This window comes from Anastrepha ludens, chromosome 2, assembly GCF_028408465.1.
Source record: "Anastrepha ludens isolate Willacy chromosome 2, idAnaLude1.1, whole genome shotgun sequence".
In the NCBI taxonomy this organism is placed as follows: Eukaryota; Metazoa; Arthropoda; class Insecta; order Diptera; family Tephritidae; genus Anastrepha; species Anastrepha ludens.
In genome coordinates, this window is record NC_071498.1 from 146,434,390 (window position 1) to 146,459,984 (window position 25,595).

The window sequence follows — 25,595 nt, forward strand, 5'->3', positions numbered from 1 at the left end:
GTTAAGTGAATATAGCACTTAATTAGCAAAAGCGAAAGAAATTAACTAAATATAGCAAATCAATCAAATCAATAAAATCAGCCGTGAAGATCTAATATTTTATGCGAGTTAAATGGTACACACATCATTCTTGTAGATTAATCTTTAATTCAAAATAATGAAATCCACTGCAGAAGTCAGTGAATATGCACTATTCCACAAATATATAATATGCACATACATATATAAAGGAGAATGCCTGCTTGTATATTTATGGCTTGCCTAGCCACCAGTTTCAAAAGTGTCAATTGTCACTGTGTCTCTAACGATGTAATTAACGAATAGAGAGACTAACCACTTTTCTAACCCAAGGTAATGGAATGCGAGCATAGTTTAAATGATTGCATGTTAGTTAGGGCGGGTCGATTTAAAAATCGCTCATTGCTCTGTGAAAATCGTATTCTAGGGATCAAAATAAGAAACTCTGCCGAAGGAACCATACCTCTAAAACGAATTCTGATGTCCCCCAATTTGGGTCGAAAGAAAAATCCCACTTTGACCCATTTAGAGTGCTCCAATCGAGTCCAAATGTATGACCGACACCCACTAACTTTGGACGGCCGATCCATCCATGCCAATGGCACACTTCCTGGAACTCCCCTGGGGGGTTCCCCATTCAATCATTTCAAAATATCACCATTTTTGGCCTTTAAATGAGAAAAGAAACTAAAAAGTTCGACCCAAATTGGGGGACATCAGAATTCGTTTTAGAGGTATGGTTCCTTCGGCAAAGTTTCTTGTTTTGATCCCTAGAATATGATTTTCACAGAGCAATGGGCGATTTTTTTGCCTCCCCACAAATCGACCCGGCCTAATGTTAGTATAAGACCGCCGTAAGCGAAGGTGCGTAACTATCATCCGGAAGTATATATTTGATCCTTTTATTCCTATATTCCATGTTCTATTTATTCGTCTTCTCCATCTCCATCTCTATCATCCGTATCCATGTGCTTGACGCTCTTCCTCTGCGGCGGCTGCCCGTTGTTTGATCTGAGTAAGGAGTGGCCAAGCCAGTTTCACTTACGTTTAGTGATTTCAATTTTAATCATTTTTTGCTTTGTGGCTTTCCAGAGCGCTGTGTTTTGAATTGCATTTGATTTTGCGCAAACAGCGGTTTACAAAGCTTTGAAGTGCTTGCGCATCTTTTTGCACGTTTCGCAGGCGTAAAGGAGGACCGACTTTACGCTGGCCTCAAATATCCGTAGTTTGGTATTTCACTTATCTGTTGCGAGCGTTTGTGATTTCCTTATTTACTCTTTAATATCTGCACTGGATCCTCCGTTCGACAAGATAACACTGCCGCACAGTGCGGCCGATTCCCGAAAAGCTGGCCAAAACTCAAAAAATTAAGTAATTGATTCAAAATTTCTTACTCGGGGGTTGTCGGGGTCGCTGATTACGAATTTGATCTTAAAATTTTGAAAATCCACCCCCTTCCACCCCTATTGGCCACCCCCTCACGTGAAATAGCGTATATTCAAGAACATAATCAAGATGCACTTGTGCACAAAAAATAGCATAAAAGCCAAGGTAGGAAGTGGTAGCAGCTGAATCTTGTTTTATTCAGTAACCATTACTTTTTTGAGTAACCTTTAATAGGTTTCAAAGCAGCATATGACGGCGTTGTATTACTATACAGTTTGAAAACTCAAATTTTATAAAAAAAATTGCATAAAATGTATCTACGTATTGCTGCAGCTAAAAATTTTGTGTCGAGGTATTGATATGTACTAAAGATTTCTCGTATTTTACTAACCTTCCGAAGATGATTCCATTTGGTTTTGTTCAATTTACTCCATTACAAAATCTTTCAAATGTGTACAACTTTCACTATTCATCGACAGTAATACGATGCTCAAACGAAGGCCACGTTGCGACTGAAAATACAGAGGCTACTTAGGGTACAGGACGTTGCTATGAACGGTTTTCACTACTCAAGGCATTACTGTAGCCAACCCAAAGACAAAAAAAACTCTATCTAGAAACTCTTTTTTTCGACTTTTGGCCAGCTTTTTGGGAATCGGCCGCACTGTGTGCCGAGGTAGGTAAAAGAATTAATATCCGTTTATGGTGAAATTTGCAGTGTTAGTACCATAACATTCATAGCCTTGTTTTTTGCGATTTTTATTTTCAAACCCGTTTTGCTTGCTTATTGAATGACTGATTGAATGAAAATATGTGCCAACGTACTGGAAAATTTCAGAGGTAATAATGATACCAAAGCCTGGCAAAAGTCCTCACGAAGTGTCATCATACCGTCCAATCTCCTTGCTACCTATAATGTCCAAACTACTCGAAAAAATAATTCTGCAGCGGTTAAAGCCTTTGATTGAAAACAAACGCCTTATTCCTACGCACCAGTTCGGATTTCGAGCAAAGCACTCAACAATCGAACAAGTGCATAGGATCACAAATGTGATAGAAGAAGCAATTGAAAAGAAAAAAGTGTGCTCTTCCATATTTCTCGATGTTGCTCAGGCCTTCGACAAAGTATGGCATGACGGACTACTCCATAAAATTAAAATCTTGCTTCCAAAGGAGTTTTCGGATCTATTTACTTCATATCTAAGTAACAGATATTTCAGGATCAAGTGCGATAGCTCTTATTCAAGCCTAAAGCGAATTAAAGCCGGGGTTCCACAAGGCAGTATCCTTGGCCCTATACTTTACGTGCTTTTCACATCTGACCTACCGGTCTCTGAGACTAGCACTATAGCTACCTTTGCTGACGATACGTGCATTTTAGCAATTGGAGATGATGAGACACAGTCCTCTCGCAAACTTCAGGAAGATATTAACAAAATCACCGAATGGACTAAAAAGTGGCGTATAAAACTTAATGAAGCCAAGTCACTTCATGTGGATTTTACAAACAAAAAAAATTCAATATAATCCTGTATATATTTCTGGCACGAAAATTCCTTACCAAACTATGCTGGAAAGAGCACGTTAAAATAAAACACTTAGAATTAAACCTCAAAATGCAAAAATTAATCTGGCTTACTGGAAGGAGGTCTCCTCTCTCCATACAAAATAAACTATTAATTTATAAACAAGTATTTAAACCTGTGTGGACTTATGGTATACAGCTATGGGGCTGTGCCAAACAAACTCATATCGAAAAAATACAACGATTTCAAAACAAGTTCTTAAAGAACGCAGTAAACGCGCCATGGTATGTGAGGAACACTGATTTACATCGTGACCTAAAGATGTCATTAGTATCAGAAGTTGTCAAACATTACGCTGTAGCTCATTCCGAAAGACTCGAAAAACATACTAACCCGGAGGCTCGGCGACTTGCCAATTTAGATGACCAGTGCCGGAGACTTAAACGAAAAAAACCAAATGATCTTGTTCCAGAAATTTTGATGACTGACAAATATATGTAAATTTCTGTCAGCTGTCTTCCAGTTATATACGTATTTCCTGTAAATACTGTTGAATTTAATAATTTAATCAAATAATATTACTTGATAGTTGTGAACTAGGTGTAATAGAATGAAATGTATTTAAATATTTATAACGTTTCAATAAAAAACAAAAAAAAAAAAAAAAAAAAAAAAATTGAATGACTGGGTCCAGATTAGCTTGCATGTCAGTATGATTATACGCCAGTAAACAGATATCGTCTGCATAATCTAAGTTTCCTAGAGGATCTGTGATTACAATCCGGAAGTGACCGAGCATAAAACACCAAATAACAGAAACAAGTTTTTTCTAATCGCTGCCGTCCTTCGACCGGCAATGGCAAACCTCCGAGTGTATTTCTACCGTGAAAAAGCTCTTCATAAAGAACTATCTGCTGTTCGGAAGCGACGTAAAACTGTAGGTCCCTCCATATATAAAATGAAGTGTGCAGAAGAATCTGTTTGTCTGTCCGAACACTCTAAACTCAGCAATTATTTTTTTGGTTTTCATCAATGAACGGTGTGATTCATGAGAAAGATTTTCGTATTTTTTTTAATAAGAATTTTTGTAAATTTTAGATTTTTAGGTGAAGTTGCCGGTTAATTTTTATTATTATAAGGGTATCAAACGAAAGGTACAATATTTTAGAAAGCTTTAATAGCTAAAAATAGTTTTGAGTGGCATTGTCATGCAACTATTGATGATTTTAAATATTTTTTTTGTTAGTCAATTGCTTTATTTTACAAAAATAAAAAAATAGCATTAATACATCATGTTTCGACTTGACTTTAGCAAACTCTCAAAAAAAAAAACAAATTAGTAAATGTAAAAGTTATCACTGTTTGTGTGGAGCTCGTTTCTCCCTTCCCCTGCCCCTTGCGGTGATCATCACTTAGAGATTTGGATTACGGTTAAAAAATTGATCTTTATGGAAAATGTTTGCTTTATATACAATTTTCAAGGTATATTAATCGAAAAAAATAACAGGCATTTTATACATCAATTTCATGTAAAATTTTACACTGAATCCAAATACAAGGTCAGAATACATAAAAATGGAATCGTTTTTGACTTATCACTTAAATACCAGTCTCAAATTCCCTTTCAGATTACTCTAATCAGCTGAATTTCTATTTGTTAGCCGCATTTTCAAAACGATTGCAGTTCTTCATTCGGTTCTTTGCTCCCGGAATGAACCTGATTTATAACCACACAAAGAACAACTTCGGCGTAGTGCGCACAATGTGGCATAGCAGACATCCGAGCTTACACAGCGAGAGGAAGTTCTCGAGCATGAGCAAATTTATATTATTAAAAAAAATATCGTCCCCTTTCTGTGTTAACCTAGTATCTACAAAATCATAATTTTCAGTAAATCGATAAAAATGTTTAGAGTTACTTAACTTCTATGAAAAGTTATAACTTATTTGATACGATACTTATAGTAAAAACGAGGTTTTTGAATTCGAACATGTAGATACGAGAAAAATCGAAACGCTCTGAAAAAAATTCTATAATCATTATGAACATTGTATGTTTTGTTTTACGTAACAGGAGTGCTAAGGAGTGTTTTTCACTAAAAATCTCAATTTCGAAAAAAAAATTAAGTTACGAGGTTAACACAGAAGGGGACGATATGTAATATTATTAGGAAAAAACAAGCATAACATGGAAACCTGGCGTGTTTTTGGTGCTGATATTAAGTAGGAGTTGAATGCGGCCGCCGATGCCGAATGGATTGGTGCGTGACAGTTATTCGAAAGTGCGAGAGAACCATTCGGAAATGCGTAGGTTCAAATCTCCGTACAGGAAACACCAAAATGGTAGACAAAGTGTTTTCTAATCACCTTCGGCAAACCTCGGAGTGTATTTGTGCCATGCAAAAAGTTCCACATAAAAAATGTCTGCCGGGAGTGGCATAAAACTGTAGGGCTCCCCATTTGTAGAAAAACTCCAAACGCGCACCAAAAATAGGAGGAAGTGCTCGGTCAAACACCCAAAAAGAGTGTAAGCGCCAATTACGTAAATACGAGTATAAGCAGAAGTTGACTATGTAAAATTAAAATGCAGGGGGTTGTGGAGCACAATAAAACATGTAGCAAACACATTTTTTTATGAAATATTTTATTCACGCGATTTGTAGGTTTCGCTAATTCACATATTGATGATTACAAAATAGCGGCCCAATACAATAATTTGTATGTAAATATTAGAGGTGTCCGTATTTAAAAAAAAAAAAAAAAAAAAAAAAAATTACGTGTGTAAAATTTTTTTTTATATCGAATTGTGTAAATAGAAAACATCCGCAAAACTTGAAAGTAATTGGTAATTTGATTAATTTTGACATTTATAAGTTTCAAGGTTTTTTTTTTGCTAGTTACGCTATACTTGTGTTTAATTATGCCGCCGCCATATGGCAACAAATGTTTTGTATTCGTTTCAATCGCAAATAAACTTCTTCTGCAATCTAATGCAAGTTAACACCTTACGAGAAATTGTTGCCATATGCCAACAAGCTTAGTTTTAAAAATTAGCACAGCTTTTAAAGCTGCGAGCGAAAAAATATTTATATGCCAAATGACAGATTGAACATTTTTCTATATACTTTATTCAAAAATTGTTGAAAACATTTGCCCAAAATGCCTCAAAACTCTAAAAATGCAAAATACAAATTTCAGAGTGAAGTGCTATATGTCAGAAGGCTTTCTTTAAAAATGTTGTATTAACGATATATAATGGGCAGTTATTATTTATTTTATTTCTGTTTAACCATTAAACTTCAATTTTTGAAAATATGTAACAAAAAAGTAGATATTTTTTACAAGAAAGTGTTGACGGCCTTTTAAAGTTTACTGTTGCCATATGGCAACAATATCGCAAAAGGGTTAAAAAGTCCAAAAACAAGTCCAAACAATCCATCGCTGCGCGAGCAGTCTGAAGTTGGTTACACTTCGAGTGCCGGACGCTGTATAATAAATGTATTAAACTAAAAATTAAAATGTTGCGTATTGCATGAAATATTATTTAGAAAATATTATTAGTACTTAACACATTTTTTTTCGTTCGATAAATTTTCTAATTAGTGAATTTTTAAGTAAATCTTTATAAAGGATCTTTCAAAAGACGCGCCCAAATGTTAGGTTTCACTATTCAAAATACGGCTCTTAACAATTAATACGAAAAACTACATAATTTAAATGTCCACCATGAGCACATCTACAAACTATCATACGAGAATTAAAATTTTCAAGGACTCGTTCCCACAGTATCGCATTAAGTTCAGCAATCTCCATCCGAATGGTGTGATTGAGCTCTGGAATCATTGTTGGATTATTCACACAGACTTTACTTATCAAAAAACCCAATCTGGTCTGCCAATCGTTTTTCTATACTCGACAGAACCAGTTTTCACCAACCGTTGAATTATCGACTCATTCGAACGATTATTTCTACCAAAAAATTACGAATTTTACGGTTTTCATAATAAGTGTTTCACTCATTTGAGGGCGTTGTTCTACCGTGTAAACTTGTACATCTGTCTACTCGTCAAATGTCAAAGATGACATCATCCACCATCTAGGAATTATTCACTACTGACATCTAGGCGGAAGGAAAAAACATATGGCCATGCCAGTCTATTATTGTGATAAACTCAGTACACCTCGGAGAGGACTGATTATATCGTCCCGACGGCAGCATTCAAGAGGAATTTTGACTCTCCTTCCATCTCAGGAGGAATAGAGTGAGGGATTCTCTCCAAACAACTTCGACACTACAGTCCATATAGAGAGCACTAAGATGGACTGTGGTGTTTCAGCTGGTATATATTCTCATAGACTAAAAATCGAAAAATCTCTACGTCCTGCTAATGCTTGCAGTGTATACCAGGCGGAAGCACAGGCAATTAGGCGAGCTTGTAACCTATCGCAGATGTCTCTTATAAGGGAAATTTCGCTATTCTTTTGAATAGCCAAGCTGCAATCCATTCACTGGATTCGGCTACAACTTCTATGGTGGTGGAACAAAGCACGAATAGCCTTACCACCTTGAGTGAAAACCATAAAGTTACCTTAATCTGGGTCCCGAGACATCGGAACATTGAAAGTAACTAAAAAGTGAACGAACTGGCAAGAGGGAGATGTGCCATGAATAACGCTCTTACAGAATCGGTATTCACATCACTGGGTGCAATCAAGAATACCTCCGAACCGTGGAGTGTAGATGCAGAGACCAGACGACATGCAAAATTTGCAGAACGTTCTGGTCCACCAACAATTTACAAACAAACGACAACATCGATAAATAGGAAACGAAGGGATCAGAGACCAGACTCACGGCCGTGATAACTGGCTTCTGGTCTATAGGAGAGCAAGCTGCCAAAATGGGCATTCCTTCCCTTATAATAAAAACTGCAAAAGTTGTAATCAACCGAAGAAAAATGAAAAGTGTTTCCATTTCCTCTGTGAATGCCCTGCCCTATGGGTGGAGAGAATGTCTCGAACAACTGTCTAGCTTAGATGCCAACAACCTAATAAATAGGTATGTTCATGAAGACAATGGTTTGTAGAAATTGTTACAAATTATCACGTTTTGGTGTTCATATACCCAAAAAACCTTGCAAAGTAGGGTAAAGTGAGAGAGCAAAATTACATTTTTTTAGGGGAAGTTGAAGTTTTTACTGGATACATTTTTACTTGTAAGAATTTGCAAGTGAGCAAAACAGCTGATCGTAAAGTAAAAATAAACACGAATTAAAATTTGCGAATTGCAATTGCTAATAGAATGTTCTTCATCTGGCAACGATGATTAAATGCGATTCCGAAGCTCGTTATTTTGCATTTTATTTGTGGCGACAAAAAGGTGCGGAAACGCTGCTTCGATTCCAGATGAATAACCACGTCAACCAACCAACCAGCCAACATCTAGGCGTCACTTGTGAAAGACCCTTTGCCAGTGACCTTAAATTTTGAAAATGTTTTCTATTCACACAAAGGAACGCATACGTATATATGAAGAGGAATAAAAAGCAAGGACACGCCACACACATGCCTCTAGGTAGTATTTGAGCACTTTACTAGTTAGAATATTTTTTTTTTGTTTTTGTATATGCATTTTTTAACCATATATTTTAACTAAGTGTGTTGTAAATAGACTTAATAAATTGGAGAATATAATGAAGCTGTTAGTTTTTAACGGTTTATTATAAAACTAATTCACCACTTCACTGATAAAATTTAATTTCTAATGAAATGTAACAAGTTTGAACTGGTATATGGAAGTTTCTTTCAATTGTACTTTCTAAGTAGGTTTGTAATTCTATTTTCGAAAGCTCTAAATGAGTACGAAAAGTCAGCTACAACTTAGTAGACGTTTCAATACATAAAAACAAACACATCAATGTTCCATAATTTGCATAATTGGTAAAAATACTTTTCATGGCGCAAGCCTTGGGAACATTTTTTCGAGAGTTCTTGAGTTCTTTATATTTTTGATATCTCTTTATACTTATAAAGTCAATTATATGCTATTTATAAGCTCAAGCTAATATTAGGGATATAAATAGGGACTGTACACAAAGAATAATTGAATAATCAAATAGTTGAATAGTCACAACTCTGCCGGGAGTGATTTTTTTAGCAGAGTGCAAGAAAATATTTATAAATGTTTGTTTTGAGCACTCACCCTCTTCTCGTAATTGTGTACCAACATGTATACATACATATACAACTTAACAATATTTTACATAACTTACTCAATATACAAATGTCCTGTATCTTAATTTACAACTGAATTCTATAAATACAAAATAATTACAAAAAAAAATACATTACTCTACTGCTAAATCCTTGCTGCCTACCTTTTAATATTTATAAATATTTATTTATACTTGTATATTATTGTTTTTGTTTTTGTATCTTTCCATTATAGAAAAATTCAAAGTCGCCGTATACGAGTACATTAACTGATATTTAATATCTAAACTAGTGGAATTAAATGCTTTATTATTCGCCACACAACTGCACACACATAAGAATAAGTGTGTGTAAGCATTCACATATGCCTGATCAATTAATGTTTTATATACACACATACATATGTACAAATCAACTGCAATTTGCAAATTTCAATTTAGCCGTAATATCGAGAGTTTAATCACAGTTTGTTCTGTTATGATGTCTTAAATATATGCACACTACAATACACATATATTTCTATACATATACAGCTATGTATATATGTGTATATTGTACATATTATTGTTTCGTTCACTCATTTATTGCGCACGTAGTTTGCTTGCATTAACTACTTTCAACCAACTGCAATTTTTCAAGTTTCTAATGGGCTAAATGCGTCACACCAATATCAGCAAAGATACGAACCCAAAATTTACCAACTGCACCAATGTCAGCCCTCAGCCACCGTACCAATGTCCCGTATTATAATTAAAATTTGCCTAATAATGAAATAATTTTTATTTCTTATTCGGCTTGGCGGCGGTAAAATGTGTGTGTAATTGACGTAGGCTAATGAAATAAGAAATATGTAAAATAAAATAACAAAAATCTGTGTAGTTATCGGTGTGATGTACTTAACCTATAAGGCATTTTCTTATATTAACCACAATTTAAACTTAGCCTGAAAAAATTTGAATTCTATGCATTTTCGCCCTTTATTGCTCCGTTTCGTGTTTTTTTTTTTTCATTGTTAAAGAAATAATCATAATTTACACAAATACATCTTCTGTTTCAAATAATTGCCTATTAAAACTTATATTTTACATTTGATGATACATACAAAGTTTTTCATTTTGCATGCAGTTTTACTATACATTCTAAAATTTAATTATGCATCATTCAGAGTTGACCTCCACCCAAAATTTCACTAAGCACAATAATATAATATTTGCAAAACAGAAATCTAGGAACGTATTCGATTATTTATAGATAGATTATTTCAAAATTGAATTGCGACATATCATCACTTTGCACAGTAAACATAACTTAACAAATAGTAAAAATAAACTAAAAGGCATACTATAGGCAGGATGTAATTTAGCAGTAGAGTAATTATTATCCCGTCCCGTGCTTGCCGTTCTCGAACAAACCTTTCTTGAAAAAAGGCGAGAGCTGAGAAAGTGTAGCTCGGGTGAGGCCCGGCCCGCCGGGTCCCTCGTAAATGGGGCACTGTGGTATTTTCGTGCAGACCACAAACAAACGGCGCAAATAAAGCTCAAGCAGTCGTCTGCGATGTTTTGCCACCGATTCACTGTTGGAAGAGAAGATCTCTCGACGTGGAAACGGTAGAGCGCTTATCTATACGGAGAAAAAAGCGAATGAATTAGTTTTTAGTTTTAATATTGTATAATATTAGTAGGGTTCATTAACAAAAAAAAATGTTACAAGGTTTTTATTAAGAAAGCGTTTATGCACTCGAAAAAATTGCAAACTTAAAAACCTAAAAACAAAATCGAGATCGTAATGACGTGAGAGAGCTGCTAATGCCTGCAATTAAAATTTTTGCTAACAGAATCAAAATCAAAGAACTTCTCACTACAAACTTAAAAATTTAGAATAATTCAAGGCGCATTTATTGAAGGTGGTGGTACTAGGCCAAGAACAATGTTTTGTACGTTTGATTGTCTTGGCAAGGTATTGGCGAAGTAGAAAACAAAAAATTAATTCATCTTGTTTTATTCTGTGTTTCACCTTTAATAGATTCGCCTTGGGATAATTAATTAATTATTAATCAAGACAATAGGTCTGTTCATGATGCAAATAATTTGTAAAAATTGTTATAAATTATCAAGTTCATAAATTATCATAAATCATCAAGTGTTCATGTATTCGAAAAACTTGCAAAGTAGGTGATAGCGAAAGATCAAAATGACATTTCATTTTGAGGGGAAGTTGTAATTTTTTACTGGATACATTTTTACTTGTAAGAATTTGCAAGTGAGCAAAACAGCTGATCGCTAAGTAAAAATAAACACGAACAAACGCACCTTTCTGGTCTAGAATTTCGAAAAAATCATTTTTTTGAAGTGAAACTTCTTTACGCGCGTCAGAGTATAATTTCCAGGCCGCGACACACGAACTAGCGTTACAAAAAACCGTCACGAAATGTATAAGCTTGCTTACAAGCTATTCTTTTTCTCCGCTTTGTGCAGTGCCTCGTAGGCATACAAGAACGAAATGCAGTGCACATATGATAGCTAACAATATTAGTACCTAAAACTGCAGTATCGATAGCTAGACGATCAGCTACAATACCATTAAATTACATTAAAATTAATATATAAATGCAAAACGTACACATTTTCCTGTAGTTTGTGCATGTGCCAGTACCATACACAAATTTCAGGGGGGTACATATTCTGAAATAGGCTATGAATACGATAAAAAGCAGTCACAATCACTAGTGTATGCCGTACTGTCACGTGTTACTTCCATTGATGGATTGTTTATAATTACACGCAATGATGATTTAAGATTCTACCATGGCCGGAGACAATTGGTAATGGAATGTTGCTCATCTGACAGCGATGATGAAATGGAACAAATTATTGTAGACAAAATAAAATCTTGTGATGCTGAGCTCGCTATTTTTTCATTTTATGGGCTTACTTTTTTTTTTAATTTAATACGAGAGCGAATTCTCGCAAATTAAGTTACCGGATAATTTTTGCATGAACAAACCTAATGCCTGCAAATATGTACTTTTTTTTCTTTCCAACACAAATTCTTTCATTTTCCCTTTTAGCGCTCACGCTGCAAGTTTTTACTGGAAAAGATAATGAAAGAACCTATTTATGAAATTACCTTTGCTCCGTAGCAATGCTTCATACTCAAATGTAATTCCCTAAATCTGCTGTAGCGTCTTAAGATGTTTAACTTTCCATCGGGAAGCGCGATGCGCACTTCATATTCATAGTGCGTTTGCTTTCCTGCACCGCGTATCACAAAGCTGGGTACAGTAATGAAATGTTCTGCTTCAGCTGCAAGGAAATTAAGAAAGAGAAAAATGTATGTCGAGTTTTTTTTAAACTTCATGGTTTTTTAAGCATCGCTCAGGCACTATCAGCGGCAGAAAACAACTCACACTTTCGATTCGTGAGCCTATCTTAGACGAACACCTTACCTACATAGGAAGAACTAATTTGTCCTACATTCACTTTTTGGCTACAGCTGTTTGCATATATCATCCAAAAACATCATCCGGAGACTGAACAAAATCAAGACAGAAACTACAAAATGGAGGAGGAGCTCGCCCAAAACCCAACAAAGCGTATGCATGCTAGAGCCTGAGCCACCTCCTTATCGGAGCAAGCGTGTCAGGCATCCCTTCAACTTCTTCTTCTTCTTAATTGCCGCGATAGCCGCTTACGCGATTTTTGCCGAGTTTAACAAAGCGCACCAATCGTTTCTTTCTCGTGCTAACCGGCGCCGGCTGGACACACCAAGGAAGCCAAGTACTTCTCCACCTGATCCTTCCAACGCAGAGGAGACCTTCCTCTTTCTCTGCTACCACCAGCTGGTACCGCATCGAATACTTTCAGAACCGAAGCGTTTGTATCCATTTGGACGACATGACCCAGCCTGCGTAGCCGCTGGATCTTTATTCGCTACGCTATGTCTATGTTGTCGTAAAGCTAATACAGCTCTGAAACACTCCAAGTGTCGCTTCATCGGATGTTATCTTCGTGAGCCTTGTAGAGTTTTAGTTTTGTTGTTCTCTTCAACTACACTGACGATATCCAAAACGAAACACTACAGCTACTGGACCACGAGTACATAAACAGACATTAAATCCCGGTGAATGGGACATTCTTGCCACCTTCCTAAACTCCTGAATGCCGTCATCAGAGACCAGCACACAACGTTGCTACTACAATAAAAAAAACGCGATTGTGGCTACGGTAATGAGAGTGGCCTGAATGTGCTAATTTTCCATTCGGGTCAAGAATCATTCGATTTAGCAGAGCGATGCTTAAAAATTTAAATTTTTAAAAAATAAAACCAAGCTGTATTTTACTTACGGAAATCTCTCATGGAAGGGCAGGAGCGTGTCATACTGGACACGTAGGTGGATTCATCCAAACAATCGTTCGGACTTAACTCGTAGTTTACATTGTTATCGCCTCCTCGAAAGCATGTACTGCATTCATCACTTTCAGCAAAACAATCACCTGCCGATTCGACCAACTCCTTTTCCATGGCAATAAGTCTACGCTGGAGTTCTTGCAGTTCTACAATCTGCTTATCCAGCTCTGCCTTGCTCACACTCATTTCAAGATTTTTCATAATCAAGGCCTTTTGGTTGGCAATTTTACGTCTCAGTGCATGCATGGAGCAATATGGGCGTGGTATATCTGAATTGCGACCCATTTCGCACGAGGAGCACGATGCGCTATCCTCATCGGATGTTCGCACACCAGCACCATTTGAAACGGAATTTCCACAAGCTAAGCCGGATCCTTCACAGAGCCTATTATTATTATCTTTGCCTCTACTGTGGGAGAAACCATTGTAATTAGCTTGTTGTTGCGTTGTTCTAACAGGATCCAAGTATACTCCGCTATCGCTCATTATAGCTTTTGGGGATGCTGGGTTTGGTGTTAGATTGCTATTAGTCATCTCTCCAATCTCGGATAGATTACTGTTATTTGATATACTGGAAGATATGCCCCTTTCTGTGGTACTTGTGTCGTCTAAGTCTGCTGATGTCGCTGAGAGCGTGCTAAGAGGAGTAATCTGATCGTCAGCAATTGTGGGCGAACCCAGTGAAATATCCGATTGTGCTGTGTGGTAGGTATCACATGTTTCATTTGAATCATCCAAAGGGGGGGAAGTTGTTTTAGCTAAGTTCAAATTCATTCTAAAAAAGAAAGACAAAAGAAAGGGTTTAATTAAAGAGTAATGTACTTTTAAAAATAAATAAAGTTTCTCATTACTCGAGTTTTTTCTGCCGCAATGAACCTGAGTTTGCTTCATTCTCCTTGCGTTCTTGCTGTAGCTTCTCCAATTGTTGTTGTATCTGTAAAATTTTCTCATCTACTTGAGCAATTCGCTTTGTACTGACATTCAAAATGTTCTCTTTTTCCATGATTTTCTCGTCCAGTTTACGAATCTCGTCATTCTATATTAAAAAGAGGAATGCATTAGTTAAAATGGAATCGAAATAAATTAGGTAAATATGTTGTACTCACATTTCTTTTAATTGTATCCTTAATAAATTGTGATGCAAACAGGTCTAAGGAATCCGCAACTTGTAGCAACAGCTGATCCGATAAGGGGGTGAACTCTTCAATTTTAATGCCAATCTAAAAGTACCAAATTTATTTATTTCACCTTTTTTCTAATGCGCATATAATAATATAATAAATAGAATAATGCAGTCGCGTAAGGTCTGAGGTTTTAATGCTACAATCCTCGCTTGTAATTCTTAATCGTACTTCAGTTTGTTTAAATAAATAATTAAATACAATAAAACAAAATAATAAATAATAAAATTAAATAAAATACAATAAAACAATATGCATCTTGTAACATGCGTATGTAACCCAGCGATTGTAAGCTTAACTTATCTTCATATTTGAACACAAACCTCATCTAATTTGCCACAGTCTTCCAATTCTTGTAATTCTTTTGCAACATATTCGGAAAAGTCTCGTTTCTTTGAATCGAGCTGAGTTTGAAATGCTGAAATTTGTCTACAGACGATATCAATCTAAAATAAAAAGAATAAATAAATAAAATAAACAATATATAAAAAATAATAGGCAAGAAGAACTGAAAAAACACAAAAGTTATTTTTAAAAAGATTTGGCAAATCTTCATTCTGGTAAAAATCAAGACTCACGCAGAAGTTTAAAAGAAAATTTTACTATAGCTATTTTTACCATCAACCCTAGTAACTTCCCTAACCCTAAGGTAGCTTTTAAGCGAGTGTCGCACAGCTATTCTTTGCAATAGAATCAAAGTTTTCTTTGTGTTAGTTTATTGGTGGAGGGGTCTATTTCGAAAAACTCGAGATAAAGCAATAATTCCGCCTGTAGTGTATTTTAAGCGGAAGCCACTGCTATTAAGGAAGGATTACAGCGATAAGAACGAGAGAAATAAATCGAACTCGTCAAAAACAGTCATAGAATATTATAAACTCCTAAACGACCCATCCCAGCATTTCAATGTAAACTTCTTTTGAGTGCTAGGTCATAGAAAAATAGCAGGAAACTGTATAGCAGATGGATTTGTCGTAAAAGGTAGAACCCAAACTATTCAATCGGATAAAGACAGATCAAAATAGTAAATTCAAAATGGCAAAACCTAACAACATGCGAATTAAGCAAATTGACATGGCCGCAACTCTCCAGTGGTCGTTCAAAATGTCTGCTAAAACTCAACAGAGAGAACACAAGAACTTTGATAGGTGCATTAACCGGTCATTGTCCAATAGGTAACCTTGCTGGAAGGCTGGGAGTGCCATACTACGATTATAGTAGAAGCTGCTATCATATAGAAGAAGAGGAAACTATTAGACATCTCCTTTTTAAGAGTGAAGGATTAGCTAGAAGAAGACTTTACAGGCTTGGTATGCATTTTTAACATGTAGCGGATATAGCGCATCTTAAACTAACAAAGTTAAGCTCGTTTATAAAAGTGACAGGATGGTTTAAAAGGGACCCCATTGTATAAGGAGAAGTTCCAGTGGTACCACAACAGACCTACGACAACCACTAGACCTACCTATCTACCTAGTTTCTTATGAAAATATAGTTCACATTCTAACAAAAAGGAGGAAAATAGTTATACTATGTAGTTATGTATGCCCGATGTTAGCAATTTGGTAATATTTTAATCATCAATTTAATTCAGAACGAAAAACCAGTCAATTTAAGAGAAGTGAACAATACAAGTATTCGATGCGGTACCAGCTGGTGGTAGCAGAGGAAGGGGAAGGCCTCCTCTGCGTTGGAAAGATCAAGTGGAGAAGGACTTGGCTTCACTTGGTGTGTCCAACTGGCGCCGGTTAGCACGATAAAGAAACGGCTGGCGCACTTTGTTAAACTCGGCCAAAATAGCGTAAGCGGTTATAGCGCCAATTAAGAAGAAGAAGAACAATACAACCAGTTAAGCTTTTTTTCTTTTTTGTTTCTTCTTTTTATTTCTTAAAACCTATCTCGACTTTAGCTGTTATTCCATGTGAAATATTTTAAAATCGTATCTAAAAAGTAGTCATCTATCTGTACACATATGACAGATTAGCTGCGAAATTAACAATCAGCTGTCAAGCCTGTTTTGAAAGGCTTTATTGCATAGAAATTGGTTTGGTAGAATATTTTAGCGTTTCTGGTGTGTTTAGTTGATATGAAGATAAGACAAATAACAGAGCAGGTAATGCCCGTATTTATTGGCTGTGGTCCATCTTTTACTCACAAAGCTATCCAATAAACAAATCAGTTGTTACCCAATCCGCATAATAACCTAGTACAATTTTCATCAGATTAACTGTCCCGGTAATCCCGATTAACACCGCCGGTAGAATTGAAAATGGGCGAAAACGGCCAATATAAAACGGTAGTTTTCAAAAACGAAAAAAAAACTTTACATCTCCTTTATAAATGAAGTAAAATTACTGAAATTTCATAAAAATAAAAAACCAAAAAAGAGATACGATGAAAGAAAAATTTTCGAAAACTAGCGGTGCTCTCATGCATCTCAATAACGACTGCATTTTAAGATTTTTCAAGATTTTTAGAGACTTAAAGATTTTTAGAGATGTGCTCTGCAAAAGACCGTTATTCGGATCTGAGCTAATTGGACAGAATCAACTAATAGGCTGACGTCACTTGGGATGTGTTTACAAAAAAACTGAAATTTTGTTGCTGATATATAGTACAAAAAAAATCATCCAATGACACTTCGCTGCCGTCTGAACGACCACTGATTAGACGAGTGTGTGAATGAGCGTGTAAGTATGCGTGAAATGATTGTGCAAATTTCGGCTGGCGATAAGATTGTGTTAGTGACATACGAAAAACTCTTCACAGTTTTCGCTTATGTTGCTTCGCTGCTATCGCAACGACTGATTGGATGAATGTGTAAAGGCATGTAAAATGATAGTGCGGAACTCGGTCGCCGAATCTCCCAAGTGATGTGGCAGCCGAAGTTCCACTCGCACAAGAACTGTCACTTCAACACCATTCCCCGTATATGTTCGGGGAATGTTTATGCTGCTACAACAACAACAACAACAACAAACCTATCAAACTTCTCCGCCCCCGTTGGAACGGACTTAAATATTATTGAGGTCGGATAAAACCACGCCCATTTTTTATATGTTAAGACTCTCTTTTTTTATGAGTTTGTTTGATTCCTAAAATAACAGCAAGCCAAGATTCTATTTTATACCGAATTTAGTTGTTTTTAAATAAATTACCCACCTGCACTTTTTCATTGTTTTTCTCCCAGAGTAGCATATCTCTTCTGGCAAGCAACTCTTGCTCTTGGCAGCGCAATATGTCTAACTTATCCATTTCCTCGATTTCTAAGCGCTTGAGCTCATCTGTCAGTTTTCGTACTTTCGATTTATACTGATCATGCATCTGCACGCGCTCCTAAAAAAAAACAAATCAAATTATTACGTTATTAAATATATTCCATATTTGTGCTGTTTATACTAACAATATTCAGCTGTTTTAAAGCATTTTCTATAGTTTCGAGTATTTTACGATTTTCATCTTGCAATTCTGGATCATCTCTAGATGTCGGCTTTGTTGGATAGTATTGCCGTTCGGGTCGCTTAAACGGTGATGTGGTCATGCTACCGTTCATGGAATCCTCTTCCGAGTAGAAGCTTGAAGTTAGCAAATTTTCGCGCGATGACGTTATCAACGATAAACGAGACATATCCACTTGCGAGCGACTAAGATCTTTACGCAACTTTGCTGCTTCGGCAGGATTGTTGAAACGAAAGATATTAGTGCGTCCCAGCAAGATAATGTCGCCTTGTGATATATGAGTTGGCTCATCGATAAGATGGGCATTAAGCCAACATTGTGCGCCAGGATAGGGATGTAAAGTTACGATACCCTCTTGCAAAACTATTCTACAATGTTGCGGACGTATGCCATCGCCAATAAGTTCAATATCCTGCGCTGTATTGGAGTCCTCAGTCCCGATTAGTGTCTCGCCCTCCTGTAAATAGCAGAAATGTTAGAGACTATTATTTTAGTTTGAGCTTAAGAAATATGGGTAAACTTAATACCTTTAAGCTATATAGTGTTACACCCGTCGTTACATCATTATGAATACCAATGAGATGGGGCATTTCCGAATCCAAAACGACACCAAGACCTGATTTTCGCAAGCCCAAACTTTTCTGTTCCTGCAGAATGGATTGTGCCTCCTTCCATTTTTCGGTCCACTCTTCGGTTAAAACTTTTTCTTGAGCTTCTTTCTTTTGCAGGTCTTCTAACACTTTCAACGACGGCTGCATAGTGATCTACCAAAACAAAGCAAAAGATAAATTGAAGTTTCGCATAGATATGCTTTGGTGGCACTTACAATATCACCGTGGAGCATGGATTTTAGTTTGGTGATCTCTTCACGCAATTCACGTATCAGTTTGACATTAGAATCCTCGTTAATTGTTGGTTTGTTGATTATATTCTTCGCACGATTCGCATAGCGCAATGTGCTCAGTGTTTCACTGTAATTGCAATCAGCTGGCGAGAGTGCGGCGATCATGATTGTCTTGCTGTTGCCACCTAAACTGTCCTTTAACAGCCACGTGAGTATGGAATCACGGTATGGAATGTAGAGAATTCGCTTGGTTGTGCCAACAGGGCTGCTGCCCAGTGTTGCAGTAGTGGTACTTGTTTGCTCTGCCAAAGCAGATATTACACTACCCAACGTCACAAGCGATTTATTGATATGGGCGCCTTCTTTGAGGCGTTGACCAGTTGCGCCAGTAGCATTCGCACGCTCACTGTAATATATTTAAAAGCTTATTTATAATGCCATACAAAGATTTGAATATTTTTTTTAGTCTCATAAAAAGTCAGAGTAGTTACCTTCCTGCCAAGTCCACCAAATGGATTTTGGAAACGGTTTCACTTGGCATGTCATTCATAAACACAGCTTGGACAAAAGTTATCGTGAAAATGGCATGACTGCGACTGCTGGTATCGTTCATGTTCGTGCTGGCTGTGGTCCGTTGAATATTTCCACGCGCAATACATTCCTAGGAGAGTAACGACAAAAATAAAAATAAAATTAATTAAAGAAAGGTAGAAAAAACAGGATTGAAGAAAGCGAATTGAAAGTAAAACTGGCGAGTATTGAAGCTACTGACGAGCCAGAAAAGGTTCGCTTTCGCTCTAAGGTGAGGAAGATATCCCTCTGTGGCATTTCTATTCACTTTTGGCGGACATTTCTTTTTTATTGCAGCGATTAATGCGCACCAGATGAAATCAAATTATGAATTATTAGTAATCAACCAATAAATGTACATATGTATATTACATACTAGGTTGTTCAATAAATTTTGCGGTTCGATAAGAGAGGGGGTTGCTACTAGCCTACATTTTCTTTGTTATGTTGGCAGACTCTTCATATGAACCAAGGCAAATTCATGGCACTAGGCCAACAAAAATATTGTGTACGTTTGATTGTCAAAGAAAAGTATTGGCAAAGTAGAAACCAAAGAATGAATTCACTCTGGGCTGACAGCTACATGGGCATGACGAAAGAAAAAAAATAAATCAGCTGATTTACTGATACCACCTTTAATAGATTCGCCTTGATATGAACATATGGGAAGTGTCATTTCAATATGTCACTCCGTTCTTTGCTTAAAAATCATTTAGTATCGACGTGTCACATTATTTTCGACAACGGAAAAAATCAAGTATCCCGCAGTGATTGAATTTTTAATTTTGGAGGGTTTAAAAGCAAAGGAAATCTATGAATGAATGTTGAAAGTGTATAAGGACTTTTCGCCATCAATTAGTACGGTAAAAAAATGGAATTTAAACGTGATCGTGCAAACCTTGAAGACAGTAAACGTCAAGAACGTCCAAAAACTGCAGCAACGCCAGAAATCGTAGAAAAAATACACGAAATCGTAGTGGAAAATCGTCAAGTGACTGAAAAAGATTTAAGCATCTCAATGGGCATCTCATCAGGCAGTGTAAGCAATATCGAAGAATTGGGTTTCAGAAAGCTGTGTGCATAATGGGTGCCGCATTCGCTAACAATGGAATGCATTGCTGTTGCTTTCTCAGCAACATTTAGAACATTTCCGAAAGGATAAAGTGGATTTTGGGCATCGATTTATCACTATGGATAGCACTATGGGTCTATCACCATGAGCCTAAATCAAACCGGATAAAGAGTGGTGTGAACCTGGTTCTTCGGCTCCGAAACGAGTTCGCGTCGAGAAATCGGCCAAGAAGGTGCAATCATCAGTTTCGTTATGATGAGAAAGACATTTTATTTGTGGATTACTGGCAAACTAGTAAAAAATTAAATTCTGAATATTATTGTAACCTTTTAGACCAGTTGAAGGAAAAAATGCATGGAAAAAAACTAAACTAACTTTGCAAAAGAAAAAAATTATTTTTCATCAGGACAATGCACCGTGTCACAAGAGCATTTTGACACTGACTAAAATCCATTAATTAAAGTTCGAATTATTGGAGCAACCACCGTATTCACCGATATTCACCATTTGGACCCTACCGACTTCCATCTGTTTCCAGGCCTAAAAAACTGCATGCGTTGAAAGCGCTTTTCATCAAATAATGAGATCATAACAACTGAGGAAGCGTATTTTGCTGCCCTTCTAGATTCTCACTTCAGGGGTGGAATTCATAAATTGGAACAAAAGCATTGATGTTCAGGGAGACTATACCGAATACTAAAGTTTATTTCAAACCATAAAATTGTGTTTTCTTATCAAACCGCAAAACTTATTGAGCAACCTAGTATGTGCTCTTAGCTTAAAAGGTATGTAGATATGTTTTACATGCAGATTTGTTCGGCACCGTGTAGTCAGCTGAAAATCTTTTATTTTAACTCACAAGCCAGTGTTTAAAACGATTTGCGAGCATAATTTATTACCTCCCAAGCGAATTTTCCTTAAAAAGTAGATTTAACAATTACATTTGTATGTAATATACATATTCATCATTACCTGAATTTCTTCGAAATTCGAAACCGCATGTTGAGAGAGATTTTCGACGTACGGCCCCAAAGTGCGATGTTCACGTACGCGCAACCCATGTCCCACGTTATGCGGTCCGAGTAGATCCTTGACACGTTCATTATAAATCTCCAAGTAGCTGGCATGTGTCTTATAGCCTGTACCCGACTCCTGGCCGACACGCATGCGCGCAAACAACTCTTGACATATGCGCGGTATCAAGCCCGGATTATCAGACGTGCCCATCATTGTGAACGTTTTGCCCGAACCAGTTTGGCCATAGGCAAAAACACATGCATTGTAGCCTGTAAAATATAAATATTGCAATTAAGAATATTTTTTATCTTTTTAATAGAAATAATTCCATAAATAACTGGAGAAATTTGGTTGTTTGCTTTCATAAAGAAAAGATAAATGTATTCATAACTCTTTTGTTTAAGTAGTTTTCTGCGAAAATTCGATTGAATAAGTCTATGCAGCAATGAACAATGCATTCGAAGTGCAACCACGATAGCGGAACATCCTCACCCACCTCAGTGCGTATTTTGGCTTAAGCTCTAGGCAAGCGTACATTTTTTGTATGCACTTAAAATATTCGTAAGATAAGCCTCAACTGGGCCAGCGAAAGTGCGCTGGCATTGTGGTGCTTAAAACAACGCACTGAATACAATACGCACTACATACACACACACATACATATGCACATTATCTCATAGCCAAATATTATAATAAAATATATTTCTGCGCACACGGTGCCGAGCGAAAGTTTTCAATATAAATATTTTAACAAATGGAATTACTAAAGAAAAGAGATTGATTTGCAAAAATTGTTATAAATAAATTAATATAAATCAAAGTTAAAGTTAAATTACTAAGTTAAAGTTTATTCGAATTATAAAAATGCTTCGCTTTTTTTAATATGCAGTTGTGGACTAAGCAGAGCAAATTATTATTTTGGTTTGATTTTTTTTTTTTTTTTGAAGACGATAAACAACGACAACAGCAGCTCTTGAGCATATCCTCAATCTAACACCGATTGATCTCAATGCGAAAAATTGGAATGCAAACTCAGCTGTGAGGCTACCAACAACCGATCAGCTTACCTCTGGAAGCTTTGCGCACAGCTCTATTATTGGGAATGCCACGGTTACTTCAGACTACGAGTATATGGTTAAAGTGTCGAGTTTTGGAAAATCGCTAAAGACCGTTATCGAAGACGATAGATAGCGCAAAGGCTTAGTTCCGAGAAGTAGCACCATCAATAACTATGATCAAATAGTACCGGGAATGTTTAGTTTAAACGAACCGCGCACGTGGGAACATGCGTGGACTGTAAGACACAGATCTGTCACTTTTTAGCGCCATCGGATCATTGGTGTCTGCCTGGCCGGCCGGAAATGTGGGCAAACAATTCTTGGATTTTGCATGATCATAACGCGCCCTCGCACCGAGCCCAAATTGTGATGGATTTTTTTAACTAACACCGAGTAAATACCATCGTGCAAGCACCGTATTCACCTGATATGGCCCCGTGCGACTTCTTTTTATTTCCCAGTTGAAGTTACCACTTCGTGGAAGGAGATTTCAGTCGATAGAGGAGACCAAAGATAATACGACGAAGGAGCTCAAGGCCATCCCTTCATTGGCCTACCAGGGGTGCACGGAGGACTAGGTTAAACATTAGCACATGTGTGTTGCTTCAGATGGGTCATATTTTGAGGAAGATAAAATACATTTGCCTGAAATTTAACTCTGTTTTGTTTTATTTAAACATTCCAGGTATTTTCTAATCATAGTATATTTACCGATAGATCAAAAATGGAATAGAAAGTTGGCGCTGGCATATATTGTGCGGAATTAAGCATCTAAAGTCATGTAAGCTGCCTACTCCCAGCTGTCATCCCAAAAATGTCCAAGGAAGCAATTAACTAGCTTGCTCGTAATCGCAGGCTTTCTGTCTAATTGGTTCCATGGCATAAAGGCATAGAGAGAAATGAGATAATAGACGAAATAGCAAAGGAAGACGCGAGACTTACAGGGGAGCAAATAAGTCAGGTAATTAAGCTACTACACAGAATTCAAAAAGAACTAGAGGAGCACTCGTTGTTAAAGGTGAAAGGCAGATTGCCTAGTTTACCCATTGGCAAGTTGCTAGAACCATGTAAACGCGAATATGATGATAAGTATACTAAATTGGTTATGTCGTTCGATAGAAGGAACTGTGGAACTTGGTATACTAACAGGACGCTGCCTAGTTGCGATGCGTGCTTACGAGCTAAATTTATGTAATGAGCCGATACAAAAGAAATCATGGATCATCTCCTACGCTGCTGTCTGTCTCTCTCGAAGACTAGACTATGTCACCTGGGTGCTCTCAGTTTTGAAAGACTAGAATGTATACCTAAACTGGAGCTTGAGCGATTCCGAAAATTCGCCAATAGTACGCGCATCTTGAGCCATGCATATTTTCGCTAAAGTAAGACTCTGATCTGGTGTCGCTGGACCAAAATGGTATCTACGTGGCTTTGGCCAATCAGTATATGTATGTAACCTAACATAACCAATAGATCTTGGATTTAGCACTTTATGATACAAATTTTTTCGTTGAGCTGAAGTTAAAGCGTGATTTCGATCTCTAAACAATGCCTGCTTGGACTCATATGGAGACCACCTTTCGATATTCACACACTCTCCCGCCCATGAGTGTTTGCTTTAGAACGGCTTAGTAGAGCTTGTTTTCTTAAAGTACAGGGTGGGCCATATAGCGTTTGCTTTTTGAACCACCTATTTTTTTGAGAATGGTAATTCAAATGACATGTCAAATGTGTTCATAATTTACTTAAAGGTTTGACATTTACGAAATGGGACGCTATACGCTTGAACAAAATTGGGAAATATTGAAAACCTATTTCTAAAGTGGTGAGTCTTCTTTTTTTTCCGATTTTCACATCGGTGGCTACGTCAATAAGCAAAATTGTCGGATTTGGGGTTCAGAAAATCCACACGTTACTGTAGAGAAGCAAATGCATCCACAATGAGTCACTGTTTGGTGCGGTTTTTGGTCGAAAATGAGCGAGGAGCCGCGGTTACAGTAAATGGCGAGCGTTACCGTGACATGCTCAACGGTTGTTTCCAAAAATTGAAGAGGATGACATGGACCACATTTGGTTTCAACAGGACGGTGCAACTTGTCACACTGCTAAAGTTACACTCGAACTTTTGGCTACCGTTTTTGAAAACCGAATAATCAGCCGAAATTCCGATATCAATTGGCCGCCTCGGAGCTGTGATTTAAGCCCGTTGGACTATTTTTTGTGGGGAGCCGTTAAGGACAAATGCTACGCGAACCATCCAGAGACGATTGATAATTTAAAACTCGAAATCGAAGTTTCCATTCATGAAATTGGAGCCCAAACACTCGAAAATGTGCTTAAAAATTGGGTTGATCGAACGGCCTACTGTAAAGCCAGTCGTAGCAGTCATTTGAACGATATTATTTTTCATTCATAAATGACAATGTTCTATCTTCAAAATAAAAAAAAAAGTTTGAAAAAATATTTTTTTTTTAAAGCCGATTCAAAAAGCAAATTTTACATGGTCCACCCTAGAGTTCAAAGGATTCTCTGCAACCTTTTTTAAATATTTACCGAATTATTTTTTAGCGAATTACCGATCCAGCAGGTCTGATAATAAGTTTGTTCGGCTCGTTTTCCAATAATTATAGGGTAATTCAAGGGTGGTGCAGATCTTTGACGGCACTTTTTTGTGATGTGTTAATTTTAATACCCGCGCTCTTGTGCGCAGTGGTAATAATAATTGTCTTCACATAACTGGACGTATTTAACAGCATAAAGGAGTCAAGATAGATATATAAGTATATAGAAAGAATACAATACAGAACAAGGTGAAGTCCAAAATAAACAAGACTGGCGTCATAAAAA

The 25,595-nt window shown here is 36.8% G+C and overlaps 1 protein-coding gene across 1 annotated transcript in view; it reads right to left on the reverse strand.

Moving 5' to 3' along the window:
* Nucleotides 1-5,718: 5,718 nt before the first annotated feature.
* The window catches only part of LOC128855507 (kinesin-like protein Klp98A), a 28,832-nt gene continuing 8,955 nt past the window's right edge, over nt 5,719-25,595 (reverse strand). Inside the window, exons 3-14 of the mRNA XM_054090463.1 lie at nt 21,646-21,959; nt 19,523-19,692; nt 19,014-19,437; nt 18,715-18,951; nt 18,132-18,644; nt 17,891-18,064; nt 15,055-15,177; nt 14,657-14,770; nt 14,402-14,586; nt 13,487-14,325; nt 12,270-12,445; nt 5,719-10,763 (exon numbers count right to left, since the gene is read on the reverse strand). Of these exons, the coding sequence (XP_053946438.1) occupies nt 10,521-10,763; nt 12,270-12,445; nt 13,487-14,325; nt 14,402-14,586; nt 14,657-14,770; nt 15,055-15,177; nt 17,891-18,064; nt 18,132-18,644; nt 18,715-18,951; nt 19,014-19,437; nt 19,523-19,692; nt 21,646-21,959 (3,512 nt within the window). The 3' untranslated portion in view covers nt 5,719-10,520. The remainder of the gene's footprint in view (nt 10,764-12,269; nt 12,446-13,486; nt 14,326-14,401; nt 14,587-14,656; nt 14,771-15,054; nt 15,178-17,890; nt 18,065-18,131; nt 18,645-18,714; nt 18,952-19,013; nt 19,438-19,522; nt 19,693-21,645; nt 21,960-25,595) is intronic.